The sequence below is a fragment of the Mobula hypostoma genome, chromosome 7 (assembly GCF_963921235.1).
Source record: "Mobula hypostoma chromosome 7, sMobHyp1.1, whole genome shotgun sequence".
NCBI lineage: Eukaryota > Metazoa > Chordata > Chondrichthyes > Myliobatiformes > Myliobatidae > Mobula > Mobula hypostoma.
In genome coordinates this window covers 41,532,791-41,550,757 of record NC_086103.1, presented here as the reverse complement: position 1 = coordinate 41,550,757, position 17,967 = coordinate 41,532,791, and the positions used below count along the sequence as shown (strand labels likewise).

Below are 17,967 nucleotides of genomic sequence, written 5' to 3'. Positions count from 1 at the left end.
TTGTCCATTCATAAGACTGTGGAGGGGAAAAAGCTGTTCCTGAAACAGAGGGTGTGTCTTCTGGCTCCTGTACCTCCTCCTTGATGGTAGCAATGAGAAAAGGGCATGTCCGGTGTGATGAGGGTCCTTAATAATGGATACTGCCTTTTTGAGTCATTGCCTTTTGTATCTTCAATGCTGGGGAGCCCATGATGGAGCTGGTTGAACTTACAACCTTCTGCAGCTTTTTCTGATCATGTGCAATGATCCCTCCATGCTTGATGGTGATGCAACCAGTTAGAATGCTCTCCACATACATCTTGAGAAAAATGTGAGAGTTCATGGTGACAACATCAAGTCCCCTCAAACTTCTAATGTAACCTAGTTGCTGTTGGGCTTCTTTGTAATTCTTTCAATATGTTGGGGCCAGGATAGATCTTCAGAAATGTTGACACCCAAGAGCTTGAAACTGTTCATCATTTCCACTGCTGATCCCTCCATGAGGACTGGTGTGTGTTCCCTCAATTTCCCCTTCTTGAGGTCCGCAATAAATTTATTGGTTTTAATGATGTTGAGTGCAAGGTTGTTGCGACACCACTCAACGTCTAATCTATCTCCCTCCTGTACGCCTCCTTGTCACCATCTGAAATTCTGCCAACAGTAGTTCTGTCATCAGCAAATTTATAAATGGTGTTTGAGCTGTGCCTAGCTACGCTTTTGTGGGTGTAGAGTGAAGCAGTGGGCTAAGCATGCATCTTTGAGGTACGCCAGTGTAGTCTATGTGAGTGAAGGAGATATTATTTCCAATCTTCACTGACTATGGTCTCCCATTGAGGAAGTCAAGGATCCATTTGGAGAGGGAGATACAGAGGCCTAGGTTTTGGACTTGTTAATTATAACTCAGGGCTTAATTGTGTTGAACGCTGAGCTGCAAGCAATAATCAGCAGCCTAATCCAGGTACTGCTATTGTCTAGGTGATCCAAGGCCAAGTGGAAAGCCAGTGAGATTGTATTGCTATAGACCTATTGTGGTGATAGGCAAATTGCAGTAGGTCCAGTTCCTTGCTTAGGTAGGAGTTGATTCTGGCCATGACCAACCTCTCAAAGCACTTCATCAAAATAAATGTGAATGCCACTGTGTGATAGTCATTGAGGCAGCTTACCTTCAAAAATATAATTTTAGTAAAATGAAGTGAAATCATTATTGTAGTTTTACAATAATTCCAGGGAGCCATTGTGACACTATATTATGCCACCCTTCTTTTACTTCTGATGCAAATCTTCAATTTTAATTGGGACAGAATTGGTAGAAAGTTGTCTTTCCATCAAATATCTGTATGATTATTGTTTTCCGATTTCCACCCCCCCCCCCACCTTCATCAACCCATTTGGCCTTCCTAAACACTTGTTGAAATGCATCACATGCTATTTTAAATTAATCTGTCAGTAACATACATATTCTGTAATTTTATTAATGTGTTTTATGCTTTGTTGCAATAGTTCTCATTGTTATCTTCATCAAATATCATCGATATCGTTTAAAGTTGTACGTCCGACAGTCAAACACAAGTTTGAGTCCTTTTAAAAATGAGGGCATGAGATTTCTTTTGACTTTATTAAGTTATTTAAACTGGACATGCTTGGAAGACTTGAATATAGTTTATACTAGAATGGATACAGCCTTGATAAGTTCTTTTCATTGATTAGAGAGCAAACAATTTTTCGAATACTACATACAGTGAAAATGGATACAGGTTAAACATCCAGAATGAGAATCATATTTGTGTCAAAATAGATGGGGGAGAGAAGGACTGTTTGTATGGTACTTTTGTGTGTGTATGTGTGTGCGTGCGTGTGTATGTGTCTCTGTTAAATCTATGCAGCAGACCCTTGCCTGCAGTCTACTTAGATGTCCTTGCCTCCGTAAAGACTGTTGGAAGCTGCCGAGCAACGACAACACCACATTAAAATAATTCCAACAGCGAGTTATCTTCCATTCCTCAGAATAGGAGATGAAATTAGGTATCCTTGGTTCCAAAGGAATGGTAAAGCAGAAGGCATCGATATTATGAATTAATGTGATATCCTAAGACTTGTTTGATCTCCTTTGAGGTACAGTTGTAATGGCAGTTGCCAGAGTTTGTTTTCCCTAAATTGCAATGACATTTTCTTTTTTATTCCTTTTTCAGGAACTTGTTGTGTTATTTAGGAAATGGAGATCGAAGAACATGATGAGCTTGGTTAGAACCTTAAGAAAATAATCATCTGGTTTTCTTAGTACAAAAATATTTGGTAATATTTCCATTATCAATAATCATCTAACATTATTCCTTACTTGTACTATAAAATAAAGTGAAATTAATGTTAGGGATTATTGAAATTATATAGTTTTATAATATTTAGTAAAATATTTTAAGAATTATATTTTCAATTATTTCTATTTACACATGTTACATTAGCTCATCAATATGCAATAATAATAACAGACAACAATAACACTGTGCACTTTGGCTTACCAGAATCAGGAATCAGAAGCTCATCAATCATATGAATGACCCCATTTGTTGCTAGCATGTCCTTGTCAGTGATGATGGTCTCGCCATTGAGTGTAAGACTATCAGCACTGCAGCCCACCTCCAGTGATGAGCCCTCTAAGGTTTCCATGGGTGTGCCTGAGATGATGGCTTCTGCACATTGCACTTTTCTCAAAATATGGTAATTTAGCAGAGCTGTGGAAATAACACAAATACATGATTTTCAGCCTTTACGTTAATGAAATGTCATATCTTCAATTAATATATTATAACTCAGTTAAAATAAACACATAAGTGCTCCACTGATATATCATCAATGTTTATCTTCAATGCAATATTGAGGGAGTGGTGCATTGCTAACTCTCATCCAATAAAGCTCTCTGGTAAATATACCGATGAAATTGTGATTAAAAATACTCGAGCATTAAAAACCCGAAAACCCAAACAGGAACGAGCTATCTGGACCTTCAAGCCTACTCCATCATTCAGTATGATCATGGCTGATCTGAACTAGGCCCTGATCCCAAACTTCTGTCTGATCAACATAATTGTTCACAGTTTACAAATCTCTCTCATCCAGATAGCTCAAAAACGGCAGAGAATTTGTAACAACTACTTTCAGACCTGTACGTTATATTATATTTGTTATATAATAAACTCGTGACCAACAAAATAAATAGAGTTAAGAGTAAGGCCAGAAAATTATGGTGAGGAGGCTAAAGATCTGTCCCTTTTATTAGCACTAATGTAATTTTTTGGAATATATGCATGGCTCACTCCAATTTCAATGGAGTCAAAATGCAAAGTGCAAACATTATTGTCTTACTTATTAAGCCTATTCAATTAAAGACAGCCTGTACTCTGTCAAGAAACCAGCAATAGAATGGATAGCAAATTGGTTACAAAACTAAACAGGCAGTAAGTGTTAAAGCTGTTGCTCATATTTGTAAATGGTGAAATTCACGTCATCTATTTTCATTCATAATTTACACAAATACTTGGATCGGTTTGGATTTTGGAATCAAGTACGTTCAACGTTTGTAAAAGCTTGCAGAATGAAAAGAATATAATAAGTTAAGTGGCTATATTGTATTTACAAGAATACAGATATAATATACTACATGAAAAATGGCAAAAAGGGGAGTTGAAGAGTAGAAGTTGCAGATGCAGGCACTGAAATCAGTTGAACCAGTGATGCTAGCAAATAAGGGTGAAACTGGCACTGCAGCTCATTTCTAGAATGAAGAGAAATAAAGGTACGGAAGTTGTAATAAATGATTAGATCACATTCAGAGTTCTGTGAACAATTATGGTCTCCATATTACACAGAAAAATATTTGCTAGAACAATATCAGAAATGAATAGATGGTTATCAGGAAAGATAGAACAGGCTGAGAGATTTTACCATAGAGTAACTGCTGGGTGATCTAATGGAATTTTAAGAGTATTAAAAATATCCTTAAAATTCTGTTAGGTCACCCAGCGTATAAGAATATTAAAGGGTTTGATAAAGTAACAAAAGTAATTCTGCACTCTAAGGAAGCCAGAACCAGGCTTCTCAAGTATGGAATAGAAATCCAGTTGAAATACAAGGGAAGTGTTTTTCTCAGAGAGAGGTAGAAATGAGCAATTCACCACCATAAATAAGGTTTCAGGTGATTAACAGCACTTAAGGCTGAGCTAGAAAATACATTGGTGAAAAGGAATACAACGAAGAAAGACAGCAGGAGGTTATTGTAGACCTGATGAAATGAATAGTCTGGAAAAGTGTTGTGAAAATCATTTTAGCTGAATCTTAGATTCTTATTGGATTGTATTAACACTGAAACATTGTTAAATGTTAGCTTACATTTCAATGCCTCTGGATCTCCTAAAATCCTGTTCAGAGTAGCAGGCGGTACTTTCCTGAATGCTTCATCAGTGGGAGCAAAGAGGGTATACTCGCCTTTGCTGCTGAGCATAGTCTCAAGACCTGCGGCAGCTATTGCAGCCTAGAGCACGCAGACAGGCAGAAGAAACACAGATCAGAAATCACAATGCAGAGAAAAATAATCATCCTGGAACTCAAATTCACAAAATTATTAAAGACTTAATATGTTTCTTCTGAGTCACTGCATTTAAGAAATGCAATTTGCTGGTGTGGATCTCAATCACAGTAAATTGTCAAAAGGGCCTTTATAGTTTCCTTTCTGATATGTAGTCCAAACATTTAAACATTCCCAGCAGCAAAGTGTGTTTATTGAATTTATTTTTAAATGATTTAAATAATATTTAATTGAACAATCATTAACAGTAGACATATGAGATTCTGCAAATGCCGGAAATCTTCAACAACACATATGAAATGCTGAAGGAACTCAGCAAGTCAAGCAGCATCTATGGAGGAAAATGAACAGTTGATGTTTTGGTTTCTGATGATGGTCCTCAGCCTGAAATGTCAACTGCTTATTTCCCTTCATAGATGCTGCTGGAGTTGTTGAGTTCCTCCAGTATTTGTGTGTGGTGTGATTAACAAAATAACACTTGTATGAATATCCCAACATAATATCAGTTTGTATTAACCAATGGTTGACAACCTTACACAATTATTTGTTTTGGATGAATGGCTTCAACCACTTCTCCTTTTATTATCAGAGGAATTGAAATGTTTCCTTGCTCCTTGCAAGTACTGGCACATTATCCAAATCTGTGTAGAAGAGCTGGGACAGATTAAAAAGCAACATCATAATATTAAAGTGGTCCTCAGTTTAGATGAAACTCACATTCCAATGTAAATTTTGAAAGTGCAAATCTCTAACTTTACTATTCTACAGACTGATGCAAATTGATTTATTACTAGGAAAAGAATTCTTATGAATGGAAATTCAAATGAATTTGATATGGAGTGCCAGAGTGAGTTTCAAATATTTGCGGTCCGCAATCCATGCTAGTACTTATCCAATAACAATGATTTTAATTCACTTTGGCATGATAACCTAACAAATATATTTTTATCCTTTTTTGGTGCATTGTCAGTGTGCAGGGTTTAAAATTGACATGCAGGTGTCAGCTGTAGAATCAGACACTTGGACAAAAACACAGTTAAGATCAATAGGGTGCCTTCTATCCAGAATCATGGGTTAAGGTGGTTCCTAGATGATTCTAGACAGCTGCATGAAGAGCAGTCTCCACCGTGACTGCTAAGTTGCAGAAGAAAAGCTCTCTCCAGGGTAGTCACAGACCAGCTGCAGAAAAGGTTGCCATGGAAGTGTGAGAAAACACTGGGGAAGGGACAAACAGCACTCTCAAGAAAGTGGCCAGTCCGCCAACTTCATCATCAGCCCTGCTTGAGTCTTGTGTCCTGAGTGCTCACACATCACTAAGGATCATAACATGAAATTGCTGCCATCCATCGTAGAAGAGACAGACCACACTGCATACCTAGTGAGAAGTGGAATTCAAGTTCATTACTCTGTGCAAGATCGGTGACATAGTGGGTATCCTTTAATAAACATCTTTTTGTTGATTGACCTGGATTTTGTTCTTTTTTTTGTGTGACAGATAAATGAAGGTCAAGGTTGACACCGAAACCACTGGTTTACTTAGTTTGCTGGGGAATTGGGCACAATTCAAAGCTCAAAACTATGTCACCGTATGCTACCCTGAGATTTATTTTCTTGCAGGCATTCACAGTAGAACAAAGAAATACAATAGAATCTGTGCAAAACTATGCACAAATATTGACTGACAAATAACCAATGTGCAAAAGACAAACTGTGCAAAAACAAAAAAAACACTAACAAATTGATAAATAATACTGAAAACATGAGTTATAGAATCCTTGAAAGCAAGTCCCTAGATAGTAGAGTCAGTTCACTGTTGGGGTGAGTGAAGTTATCCACACTGGTTCAAGAGCCTGATGGTTGAAGGTAATAACTGTTCCTGATCCTGGTAATGTGAGACCCTAGGCCCCTGTACATCCTTCCCCATGGCAGCAGCAAGAAGAGAGCATGGCCTGGATGATGGGGGTCCTTGATGATGGATGCTGCTTTCTCACAGCATCTCTCAGTATGGATGTGCTCAGTGATGGGGAGGGATATTCCTGTGATGGACTGGGCTGCATCCACCATTTTTTGTAGACTTTTCCATTCTTGGGCATAAATGTTTCCACATCAGGCTGTGATACAACCAGTCAGGAAACAACAATTACATGATTAAGTGGGTAATTGTCAGATATGGCAAAGTAAATAGCTCATGGATATACAGTAGCTGAGCCGTCTTCCCCAGTGGTGCCACTTTACCAAAAAGGTGTTTGCTAGCAAAAATATGAAAAAAAAATGGCATGATGATTTGTGCGAGAGGAAACAGGCAGAATTTAATCCAATTTCTAGGCAGGGATCGCACAAGAAATTTACAAATTATGCTGAAAATTTCCTTTAGATCACTTTCAATTTGACTATTCTGAGATAGAAACTAAGTACACTCTATCAAGTTCTGTTAAAAATAGAGTATGTTGGTTACTGCAAGAAAATTTGATGATTCCTAGAAAATAGGAAGACAACCTTTTGTTTCTGGGCATTCTTCAGTTTCCTGCCTGCTACCTCAATAAGACAGTCAGCTCAGATGATAGTATGGTTCTTAGCTTAATATAGCTTCTTTGGGCATTCACCCAGTTCAATCTAGCAAATCTGAAAAAAATGGGGTGGAATATTCCTAAATATCAAATTCCATGCCTTGCTTTATCCTGCATTTATCATAGTGGAAGCACAGCACCTCCCAAGAGATCTGGAATCACTGAGCAAGTGGAAGGAGATAATTGTTGCCTGGTGTTAAAGCCAGGTTTTTTTTTGTCTATAGCGGCAAAATAAACATCAAGCAACATATAAAAACTGGTTGTGAAACTGAACTCTAAAATGAGAAGTTGCAAGAACAGAATCCTAAAATTAACAATAGAAGCAGATAAGCATTTATCACATTCATATATTATCCTTAAACTGGCATTTTAACAGAAGTTTTATACATACTCTAAGCTGCTGAAAGTTCTCATCGATTTCAAGAATATCCTGAATCGAATTTGTAACAGCCATGAGGACTCTGTCAATAACATGCACAACTCCATTGGTCGCAAACTGGTCAGCCTTCATTAGCCGCGCACAGTTGACGGTAACGATCTGTATCGAATATAAGCATATAATATTTAGGCAAGTCTCTAAGATGCTTAAAACAGCAATAGTGAATTGACAAGAAGGAAGACATTAACTAGAAGGTGAAAGACAATGCATTTGTGGAATAGGTAGAAAGGATAAATCTTACGCCGTTGGAATAGTGGTGTACGTATATATTTAGATCCTGGTACATTGAAGGCAAGGCCACTCCATGCTTTAGCTCATCCGTGACAATGCGCTTGTTAATCATATGGTAATGCAGGGCATTGAGCAATTCAATATTGACATTGCTTACGAGGGCATCAATAATTTCCTACAATTGAAATAAAAAGACAAATAGATTACAATACTTAGTCATGAAACAATCTACTAGAAGATTTGTTTTTTTCTCTTGTAGTCTCTGGTAAGTAGCAAAGGCATACAAACAAAGAAATACATTTCTGATCCCATTTGAGACAAAGTAAAATAGCACATATTTCCTTTGGCCTCATATCCCTTTTTAAAATGTAAATAATAATTATTTTCCTGTTTATCATGACTGTCTACTGGCCCTTGGCTGTCAATGTAGCTATGTGTTCCATGTAAAGAAATATTTGCTGTCTTAGCTAATATTTCAGAATAGTCTAGATTTTAACTTGTGAGGTTTGTGGTGTCAAAAAGGCACATGAGACAGCATTACTTTTCTAGGCCTACTGGGAAGCAATACCTTATGTAGGAACAAAGAACTAACTCAATGTGCGTGCTAAAATGTTCCAAATACCAAAGAACAGTAAGGCTCCCGGTTATAGTTCCTATAATTGCTGTAGGACCTAGATTAATAGCGAGCTATGAAAAACAAAGATTCTTTTAGCATTTGGTGGCCAGACACTTTTAAAATGCCACTGATTGCATCCGGCTGCATGGATCATGGAGCTGTAGCCATGCCCTTGATTTCATGCATGTTCCAAATCAACCCTATTACATTTTGGATAATGTTTGTAATAGAGCACTGTAACACCAGCTGAAAAAGAGGTGAACTAGGAAAGAAAATTAGAAGATAAAGAGAAAATGTGATGTATTAGGTCATATTTTAAGATGCTCCCAAATGTTTCAATTAATATTGATCATTTATCATATAATGATTTACAGTGTACATCTTAAGTTTTCATGTGTTAGTAATGTGTCAGTCCTGGTATAGTTGTTCAGCTCTTGACTTTGAGGGATCTGGATGCAAGACCCTTTGCAGAGATTTGAGCACATAGTCTGGGCTGATTTTGAAACAGAGCTGAGGACTACACTGTTACATGGTGCCAACTATTAGATTAGACATTGAAACATTTGTGAGATTCTGCTATGTGGAAGTTGCTATGTTTACCATATTTCAAAAATAGCACTTCAAAAGGACCTCATTGGCTGTCTGCTGTATGCTTTAGGTGCGTCATAACCAAATGACAACAGTCAGAGTCAGAGAAGTACAGCACAGAAATAGCCCTTCGTCCCATCTAGTCCATGCCCAAAACACATTTAATCTACCTACTCCCAACGACCTGCACAGGGACCACAATCCTCCAAATCCCAACTATCCATGTACCTATCCAAACTTCTCAAAATTAAAATCAACCCTGAATGGACCACTTGTGTTGGCAACTCATTCCACATTCTCACAACCCTCTGAGTGAAGAAGTTTCCCTACATGTTCCCCTTAAACTTCTCACCTTTCACCTTTAAGCCATGATCTCTGGACGTGGTCCCACCCAACCTCAGTGGAAAAAGCCTGCTTGCATTTATCATATCTGTATAACTCATAATTTTGTATACCTCTATCAAATCTGTTCTCAGTGGAGATACCACGTTATATCTGTGAGCTGTGTAAATACATTATTCTTTACCTACCTATTGAAAGAAGTAATTTCTGAATTCTGTGAGCTAGACTTTAAATGTTAAGCAATGAACTCGAACCAGTGACATCAATAATGATTTCATCTACAATCACTTACTCCTTTACAGAAGAGACCATATTGGCAGTACAATGCTTTCCGAAGGTGTGCAAGGCAAGACAGTCTATGTCTCACTTTTAAAGAAAAGTAAACTGAAAAAAATACATTGAATTCCTACCGCAGAGAGAGCTGACCAGGCTTCATTACTGGGAGCAAACATTGTGAAGGAGCCAGGTCCTTCGATCTCTGGTCTGAGGTTGGCACGCTCAGAGTACAGTTGAGTGTCACTCGATCCAACATTTCCCAGTGTATTGTAAATATTGTTAACGGGTAATGCTGCAAAAGTAGGGAAGGACAAACGGCATCAGAACATGTCAATAGTTATAATAATTGCTGCATAAACAACTTGAAAATCTACATGAAAAATATGTTTGCAGGAAAGCTATAAAGTATGCATTGATAATTAGGAGATATCTAATCTATAAAAGTTTCCAAAGCATCCAATCTCGGGTGTATGATGTTCCTTTACAGAGTGAAGATAAACTGATTTTCTAATCCTGACAATATTGCAAACAACTACAGAAAATATATTGATCATATCTTACCTACAGGGCAGCCTCTTTCACCTTGCACCTTGGAATATCCAGGACAGCATTCATAGCTTATAATTCTGCAAAACAAATCAAACATGGGTTTCTAATTACAGAAAGTTGGCTTCAGTAGAGTAAACATTAGCAACATTTGCTGAAGATATGCCTGAATAAAAGTTAAAATTACTACATTGACAAATAACATATTTTATTAATTCTTTAATATAGGATCTTTCATTAGCAGAACAATATAGTTCTCAACCATTTTCTGTGGTCCTCTACAAAGTATACTGAATACAAGATAAACACTTACTGTATATACACCTTTTATTTTCTTATCACCTAGAAGGTTGTTGTTTAGCCCATCAAGTCATCCAGATCTCAGAAGAATCCAATCTTCCATTATTTTTCTGTAACTTATTATCTTTCACATACCTGTCAACCCTTCCCTAATTCATAGTGGTCATTCTTGGGATGTAGGAAGTTAACGTTAAGATTTTAGAAGCACCCAGAAGAAATGCAAAATATGCAAATACAACATAGATCATGAACATGCAGTCTCATTATAAACTAAGATGATGTATGTTGTGGATTTTCACTATGTATCTCTAAACTTAATGCTGCCACTCGGTGCAAAACCTGGAAGTGCTTTCTATACCTTTCCATTTTGGTTAAGTTTTTGCCTTGGCTTTATATTAGAAGGCCATGCTCCTCAATAAATGCCTTTAAATTTTGTCTGAATAATGTGCTACACATTATATTCTCAGACTTTTGGGTAAATTGTTAAAATTAGATCATATTTCTCAGCAAATATTTCAAAACAGATTCCCATTGGTACCTTAGTCAAACTCAGCTTACATCACTAAAAATTAAAGTGCTCAATGAGAAAACAGTATCTGAGGAGGGAAAAGAGAAGTTGATGGACCAGATTATGGAGTCATGGATTAAATAATTGTTCCCACAACTGACTCGAAGAAGAAAAAAAATTGCAAAAGATAGGGCTATATTTATAAAGCTGGCTTCCCTCAGCCTGGTGTTAATTAGATTCTGCTGTCAGTTGTAGAGTATTTCCGATTTCTAGCACCGTTCACTTTCTTTGAGAGAAAATCAAGATTTTAACCAACTTACTAAACATTCTAAAAAAGCATTAAGCTTAGGGAGAAAGAAATAGGATTAAATTAGAAGAGACAATTTCATAAGGTGGTGTTCTTTTAAAAGAGGGGAGTAATCTTTAGCTATTTTTATTAAGTATCGAACTTTGAAAAATTAATTCTAAATGAAGTAAACTCAGCACACAATTGCACATTCTGGGCCAACGAGATGTTCAGCGGTAATTATGGCTTACAATGTAATGGAAGTTCAGGTACTGCTCATTAAGCTTCTGATGTACGGAAAATTTGTGGGAGAATGGGATTGTAAAATTAACCGAACAGCCTCCTTTTATTTCTGAGATATAGAGGGAATATGGAAAAGCTCTAGTTAAAATAATGTAAAAATTGTTAAGTAATAGCAGTTTTGCCAATTTCAAAAAAATCCTCTTGTAAGCAATTCAATAAATACTCTATGTAGTGGTAGGATTTTGTATGTAGTATCTACAGGGTTTCCACACTAAACAGCACCTAGCCTGAAACTGCTTTCAGGTAACACTTATTGATAACTTCACAGTCATCACAACCACAAAATCTAGACCAGTGTTTCAAGGATAAATGATTCATGAAAAATGTGAAACAGAAATTCACAGGTCAAGTAGGAAATAGGAAAGAATACTGGTGGTGGTGGTGGTGGTGAGAGATGGCAGTGGGGAGGCGTGTGGAATATGTGGTTAGTAAATGCCTGATGTGAAATTAATGTGACACCATTCTGGGAAATAAGAAAAAAGTGCCATTTTTAAGATACTGAGAATATATGAATATTTGTGTGTACCATATTTTTTTTCTTGCATATACTGCTTATCTGATGACACGTTCCTGTGGTGCTGCTGGAAGCAAGTTTTTCACCGCACCTGTGCATACATGTGCTTTTGCATACAACAATAAACTTGACTTTGACTTTACTTAAGGAGCTAGGGAATTAAAATAGAAACACCAGCGACTAGGAATGGAATGTAGGAAATTGTTTTTTTAAAAAGGCAGAACATCAGCATAGTGCGCTGGATGGGTGCCCCACTCTAAACACCTTTACATTCTCGTCATACTGTAAACAAACATGATATCTTCACATATACAGGGAGGGGGAAAAACTTAACTACACAACCTGTAAAATAACCAGCACTGCAAATAAGAAAAAAATACTTTACTGTGCTGATAGCCCAGTTTGCACACTCGGAACAAATTAATTCCAAATTGACGTTGAGGTATGGACTTCTTGATGTAGTATTTCTTCTACCCATGGCCTGTTGCTCAGTTGTGCAACTTACCTAAATGACAGCATCAGATGTACAACATCCACAATTTATTTCTGGTGAGATTTTGAATCATATTGATGACCAAGGCTTTTCATTCACAAAGTATTTTTTTTTAAACTTAATTTTGAAAGTTGGTGCTATTGAAAGGATGTAATGCATCTCCCTTGCAGTAACAGGCAGAGTGCCACATGACCTTCTGCCAAACAAATTTCAAATAGAATTGATATCCTGATCAAACCCAGCCCTTCCTTCTCCTCCCGCCCCTTCCCAAGTTATTTAGTAGGTTCCCTTTTAAAATGAAGATGCCAGAAATGAATCCTGCAAACGAAGTGGTTCCAAATTGATCTAATTAGAAATAAATAAGAATCAACAGAAAGACATGTGATAAGGGATGAAACCAAGTACCACTCCAGGTTAGGCTGGTAATAGGTCAGACAGCAAGTACAGCACTTTATAGCACCTTCACTTTTAGTAAACAGTTTTTTGATATAACAGCGATCCTGTCAGTACTTTACACAAGTAAACAATTCACACTGACTAGACATTTTAATGGTTGCTCTTTGGACTAATGGGACAGAATGCATCAGCGCTTTCTCTATCACTACTTCCCCTATGAATATTATAGCACTTACTATGACTACTTACCATATGCTTTGCTTACTTAATTTATGCATTTAGTAAAAATACCGGAATATACAAATTTGTACAAGAATAACAAGTGTAACAAGTTACCAATCATTTCCTGGACATTATGATTAATATAAATTGGCAGGGTTATCAAGCCATCACACTGAATTTGATTGTCAGTCCATATCATGTTAAATTTCTTAAGTAAAGCAACATGATTGAAGGCTTATTGTAACTACATTTTCTATTATAGATGTAGATTGCAAAATTGATGCTTAAACACAGTAACTGCTATTTTCTTGTATGCACTTACTGCACACTGATTGCATAATAAGGCCACTTGTTTCTCACAAGTCACTCCTTCAACGTGTCGGAAATTTTCTTCCTAGTTTTTTTCTCAGTAACTAGAATTTGTGATGTTCAAAATAAGAGTCCATGAATGCTAGTTATTCCCCTTTTACCCTATATTTAATTTTGTAACTTGTAGTAATATTTATGTCTTGCACTGTACTAATGCCACAAAACAACAAATTTCATGACATATATCAGTGATAATATGTGCAGTTGGGTTCGCCAGCCATGGTTGGCAGCTCACCTAGGAGAGGAAAAACTCTGATCACAAACCTTGCAGTTATCCCATTCATAGGGAAGGCTTTGGGAGTAAACCCCGATGGAAAAATCCGGAGTTGGAGTCCCTAAGGCAGTCCTACATTGAGTTCAATGTTGACTGGCAACTCTGGTACAAAACCGTATCTGTCTTTGCTGTTCCTTTGGGTCCATCAGATGTGTGGAGATGGGGGGCTTGGTACTTGCTCCCCAAATCAAACTGCCCAGACTTTCATATCTAGACAGCTAGGACACAATATCCATAGTCAGCTCTGACTGACAGTACCCTCAGATCAATGATAATAAACTTGATTCTTATTCTAATAAACTTTTACCCAAAGGCTATAATTTCTACCAAAGTCTAGGCTTAGATCTAACGTTTTCAATCTATAACCAGTATTTTTTGATTGGGATATAGTTTAATTAGCTCAGAGTTTGATCAGAGTCAAAAATTCTACCACCAGGTTCATGTACACTATGTGTCATGATTTCATAGGCCATTCACCCATGTTACAAAGGAACAATGCAGCCAAATTCCACCCTCCAGCATAAGATGCACTACTCTATTGCTCACATCTCTTCCACATTTAAACAGATTGTGGATGCATATTGTTTGTCTCCACCTAACATGATTCCTGCCCTCCAGAGGATTTTTTTAAATCCTCACCATCAGATTCTTCGGCCATTTTCTTTAAATTTGTGCCCTCGGGTCTTTGACTCGTCTGTGAAGAAAAATACATCCTTCTAATTCATTTGAGCATTCTATATTATGTATCTTAATCAATTGTTTTTGTCTTCATTCCCTCTGTTCCAATGAAAACGCCACCATTTCCAACTCTTCCTCTCAGCTACAATATTCTAATCCTGGCAAGATCCTTGATAAAAGAGAACAGAATCATGGAAGAATTCAGCAGGTCAAACAGCATCTGTGGAAGCAAAAAATCCATGCTTCTGTTTCCTCATCACCCAGGACATGCTCTCTGCTCATTGCTACCATCAAGGAGGAACCTCTGCCAACAGACTCCTATCTGGAGATTGAACCCATTGAACCGTGCTATTTATTTGTTTTGTTTTTCCTCTCTTTTTGCACTATCTACAGTATATATATTTTTAATTTAGTTTTGTCTTATCTTTCTTCTGCTATTATATTTCTTACTGTAATTTATAGTTTTTTATGTATTGCACTGTACTGTTGCTGCAAAACAACAAATTTTTGCAACGTATTCCATTGATATTAAACCTGATTCTGATTCAGATTCTGGTTGAGTTTCTGCATCAGGACCAAGAGGGGAGAGGAACTATTACCAGTATACAGTATATCAGTCTAAGTCACGGAGACAGGGGCAGGTAGGTAATAGGTGGAACCGTTTGGGGAGCGGATGATGGGCAGATGGAGCCTGGTTGAAGGAGATGGAAAAGGTGAACAAAGGGAGAAGAAAATTGGATGGACAAGGTGGGGTGTGGATTCACTGAAAGTGGAATCTTCAATGTAGACACTTCAGGAAGTAAGCCACCCAAGTGGAAAATGAGATGCTTTTCTTCCAATTGGCTTTTGAAGACTCTGTAGCAATGGAGGAGGTTGTGGATGGACAGGTTGGTGTGAGAATGGGAAGGAGTGTTAAATAACATGCAAATGGAAGCTCAAGGTGGCTACTGCCAACAGTGCAAAGTGTTCTGCAAAACCATCACCTAGGATAAATTTGCATTCATTAATGTAGTCAGTTCACATTGTGAATACCAAATGGAGTAGCCCAGCGTAGAAGCGCTGTTTAGGACACTGAATGGTAGTGAGGAAGGATGTGAAGGGATAGGTGTTATAGGAGGAGAAAGTGCCAGGGATAGGAACGGATGGTGAGGGATGAGGAGATCAAGGAGTCATAATGAGAGTGGTCCCTGTAGAAAGCAAAAGAGTGGTGGAGATGGATGTGACATATGATGGGATCACATTGAAACTGCTCACTATAGAAAAGAATGATATGTTGGATGTGGAGGCTGATGACTAAGAGAACTCTTCCTCATTCCCAGTTGTGAAAGAGGGGACTTGGCCTGAAATGTTAACTCTGTTCTTCTTTCCAATGATGCTGCCTAACCTGCTGAACCTTGTTTTTGTCTTAGCTTTCTCCTTCTGCTATACTTTGCAGTCTGGTGCTCAAAATATCTTGTTATAAATTTCACTTTAATTTGCTGCCTCATGACATTCCCTTTGTACAATTCATTTACAATATGTAAAGTAGTCAGTGCAAAATGTCAAGGGCAGGAGGTGGGGAAAGAATAAGTTTCAAAAATTGCCAGCATTGCGTGTAATTTGGAATGGAATCCTCAATTGTCCACATAGCAGAAACTTTATCTGAAGAAATTTACAGATAAGCTTGCTTTTCAAAACTAAGGAGAAAGACATATTCATGCAATGAATACTCAATTATAGTTTTCTCATCTATAGGAAATTTTGCCCTGAGGAACTTCCTTCGCTCCTGATGAATGCTCATTATTTCCACAAGCTGTCGTAACATTTGTCTCTCCTCTGGGAATTTGCTCCAAGCTATCCTTCTTAAGGAGGGATATCTTCCTTTCCAGCTAGTCTAATAAAGATTGAGCATCACTGCTTAATTTAGTGAATAATTCTACTTAGAACATCAGTATTCATATCTCCTAAAAAGGTTTCCAATTCTGTGCTGCAGCCACTCTCATAAAAACTAACATCTACAATATTTTTAAAAAAGTCAGAGGTTTGTTCAGAATCTAATTTCTCTTCTACTGAAAGATTACTTGTGTTTCAGTGAAAAAGTATTTGATTTATTCATATGTTATGATTTATTTAGCTGCACCGTTTCCTGATTTCCAAAATATGACCAAGACAATGTATTTTAATCCAAGTTCCCGCTGAATCAGATGAGCACTTTTACCACATTCTCAAAACATGCAAGTTAAAAAAAAAAATCGATTCCAGAAGCTAGTGTTGGAGTTCAGAACAGTGTGTACCACATAACTGCAGAATTTTACAGCACAGAAGAGGGCTAGTCAGCAAATATGTGTCTAGTCGCAAGCAACCCATGAGGCAAATTATTTCACAGTCTAACAACTCTGTAAAGTATTTTTTTCTGAAACTCTGTCCTCACTCAATATAAATTGATCCCTCATCAGCAATCCCAGTAATGGCCTTGTTCTATTTTCCCAATTGAAAGAAAGCTTTATAATTTAGAAAACATTTATTGCATCTTAATTAGCCCTTCCCTGTTTCAATGGAAGTAGCCTTAGTAACTTAAACGTCTCTCAGAATTAGTTTCTTACACCAGTACCCTCTTGATATTTTGGCCTAGATATTAGAGCGTACATAGATGGGTGCACTAAATTTGTCTTGCAGTGAGGTGTCAACAACTATTTCATGACACTTGCACAGATTTTATAATAAAAATGTGGCACTTGTGGTCACAGGAGTCAGCCTTGGCCTTGTCAGGCTTTTGCTGTGGTTGGGGACTAGGGGAGGGGTGGGGTAGAGAGAACCTTGAGTCTGTGCTATGTTCAAAGTGGAGGAAAAGGAATGGAGCCTTTGCTTTGATTGGCATGCATACTGGGGTGAATGGAGCTTGGGGCTGTTGAGTTGTCAAGAACAAAATAAAGGGCCCCCAAAATCATGTCTAAGGACAAGGGTCGGGTGGGAGATTGGAGATGTACTTATGAATTGGGAGTTGAAATGAGACACATGGCCCCTCACCAATTAATAAGATCATGGCTGATCTGATTGCAGCCTCAAGTCAACATTTCTCACAGTAATCTTTCTCATCTTTTGCTTACCAATAATCTATCCACTATATCTTATCAAGAGTCATTCTACTTAAATATATTCATATACTCTGCTTCCTTTGTACATCAAAGGAAAGTATTCTGAGCATTTTTGAGATGAAACAATTGTTCTGTATTTGTGTTAAATGAACAAGGATTTATTTTTAAACAATGACTCCTAGTTCTAGATACTCCAAAAAAAATGGAAACATCCTTTCCTTATCCATCCTGTCAAAAGCCCTCAATCAAGCCACCCCTTTCGCAGTGGACGCAGTCCTGGTCACAAGACAATCTGCTATTCTAGATATCACTTCTGTGTACATTTTTCAATGGGACTACATCCTTTCTTAAATAAGAACAACAAAACTGTATGCAGTGTTGCCGATC

The 17,967-nt window shown here is 37.5% G+C and overlaps 1 protein-coding gene across 1 annotated transcript in view; it reads right to left on the bottom strand.

The window, feature by feature from the left end:
- tgfbi (transforming growth factor, beta-induced) overlaps positions 1-17,967 on the bottom strand; it is a 70,957-nt gene that overhangs the window by 31,125 nt on the left and 21,865 nt on the right. Inside the window, exons 3-8 of the mRNA XM_063053319.1 lie at positions 10,179-10,243; positions 9,752-9,909; positions 7,806-7,970; positions 7,517-7,663; positions 4,363-4,504; positions 2,496-2,708 (exon numbers count right to left, since the gene is read on the bottom strand). Of these exons, the coding sequence (XP_062909389.1) occupies positions 2,496-2,708; positions 4,363-4,504; positions 7,517-7,663; positions 7,806-7,970; positions 9,752-9,909; positions 10,179-10,243 (890 nt within the window). The remainder of the gene's footprint in view (positions 1-2,495; positions 2,709-4,362; positions 4,505-7,516; positions 7,664-7,805; positions 7,971-9,751; positions 9,910-10,178; positions 10,244-17,967) is intronic.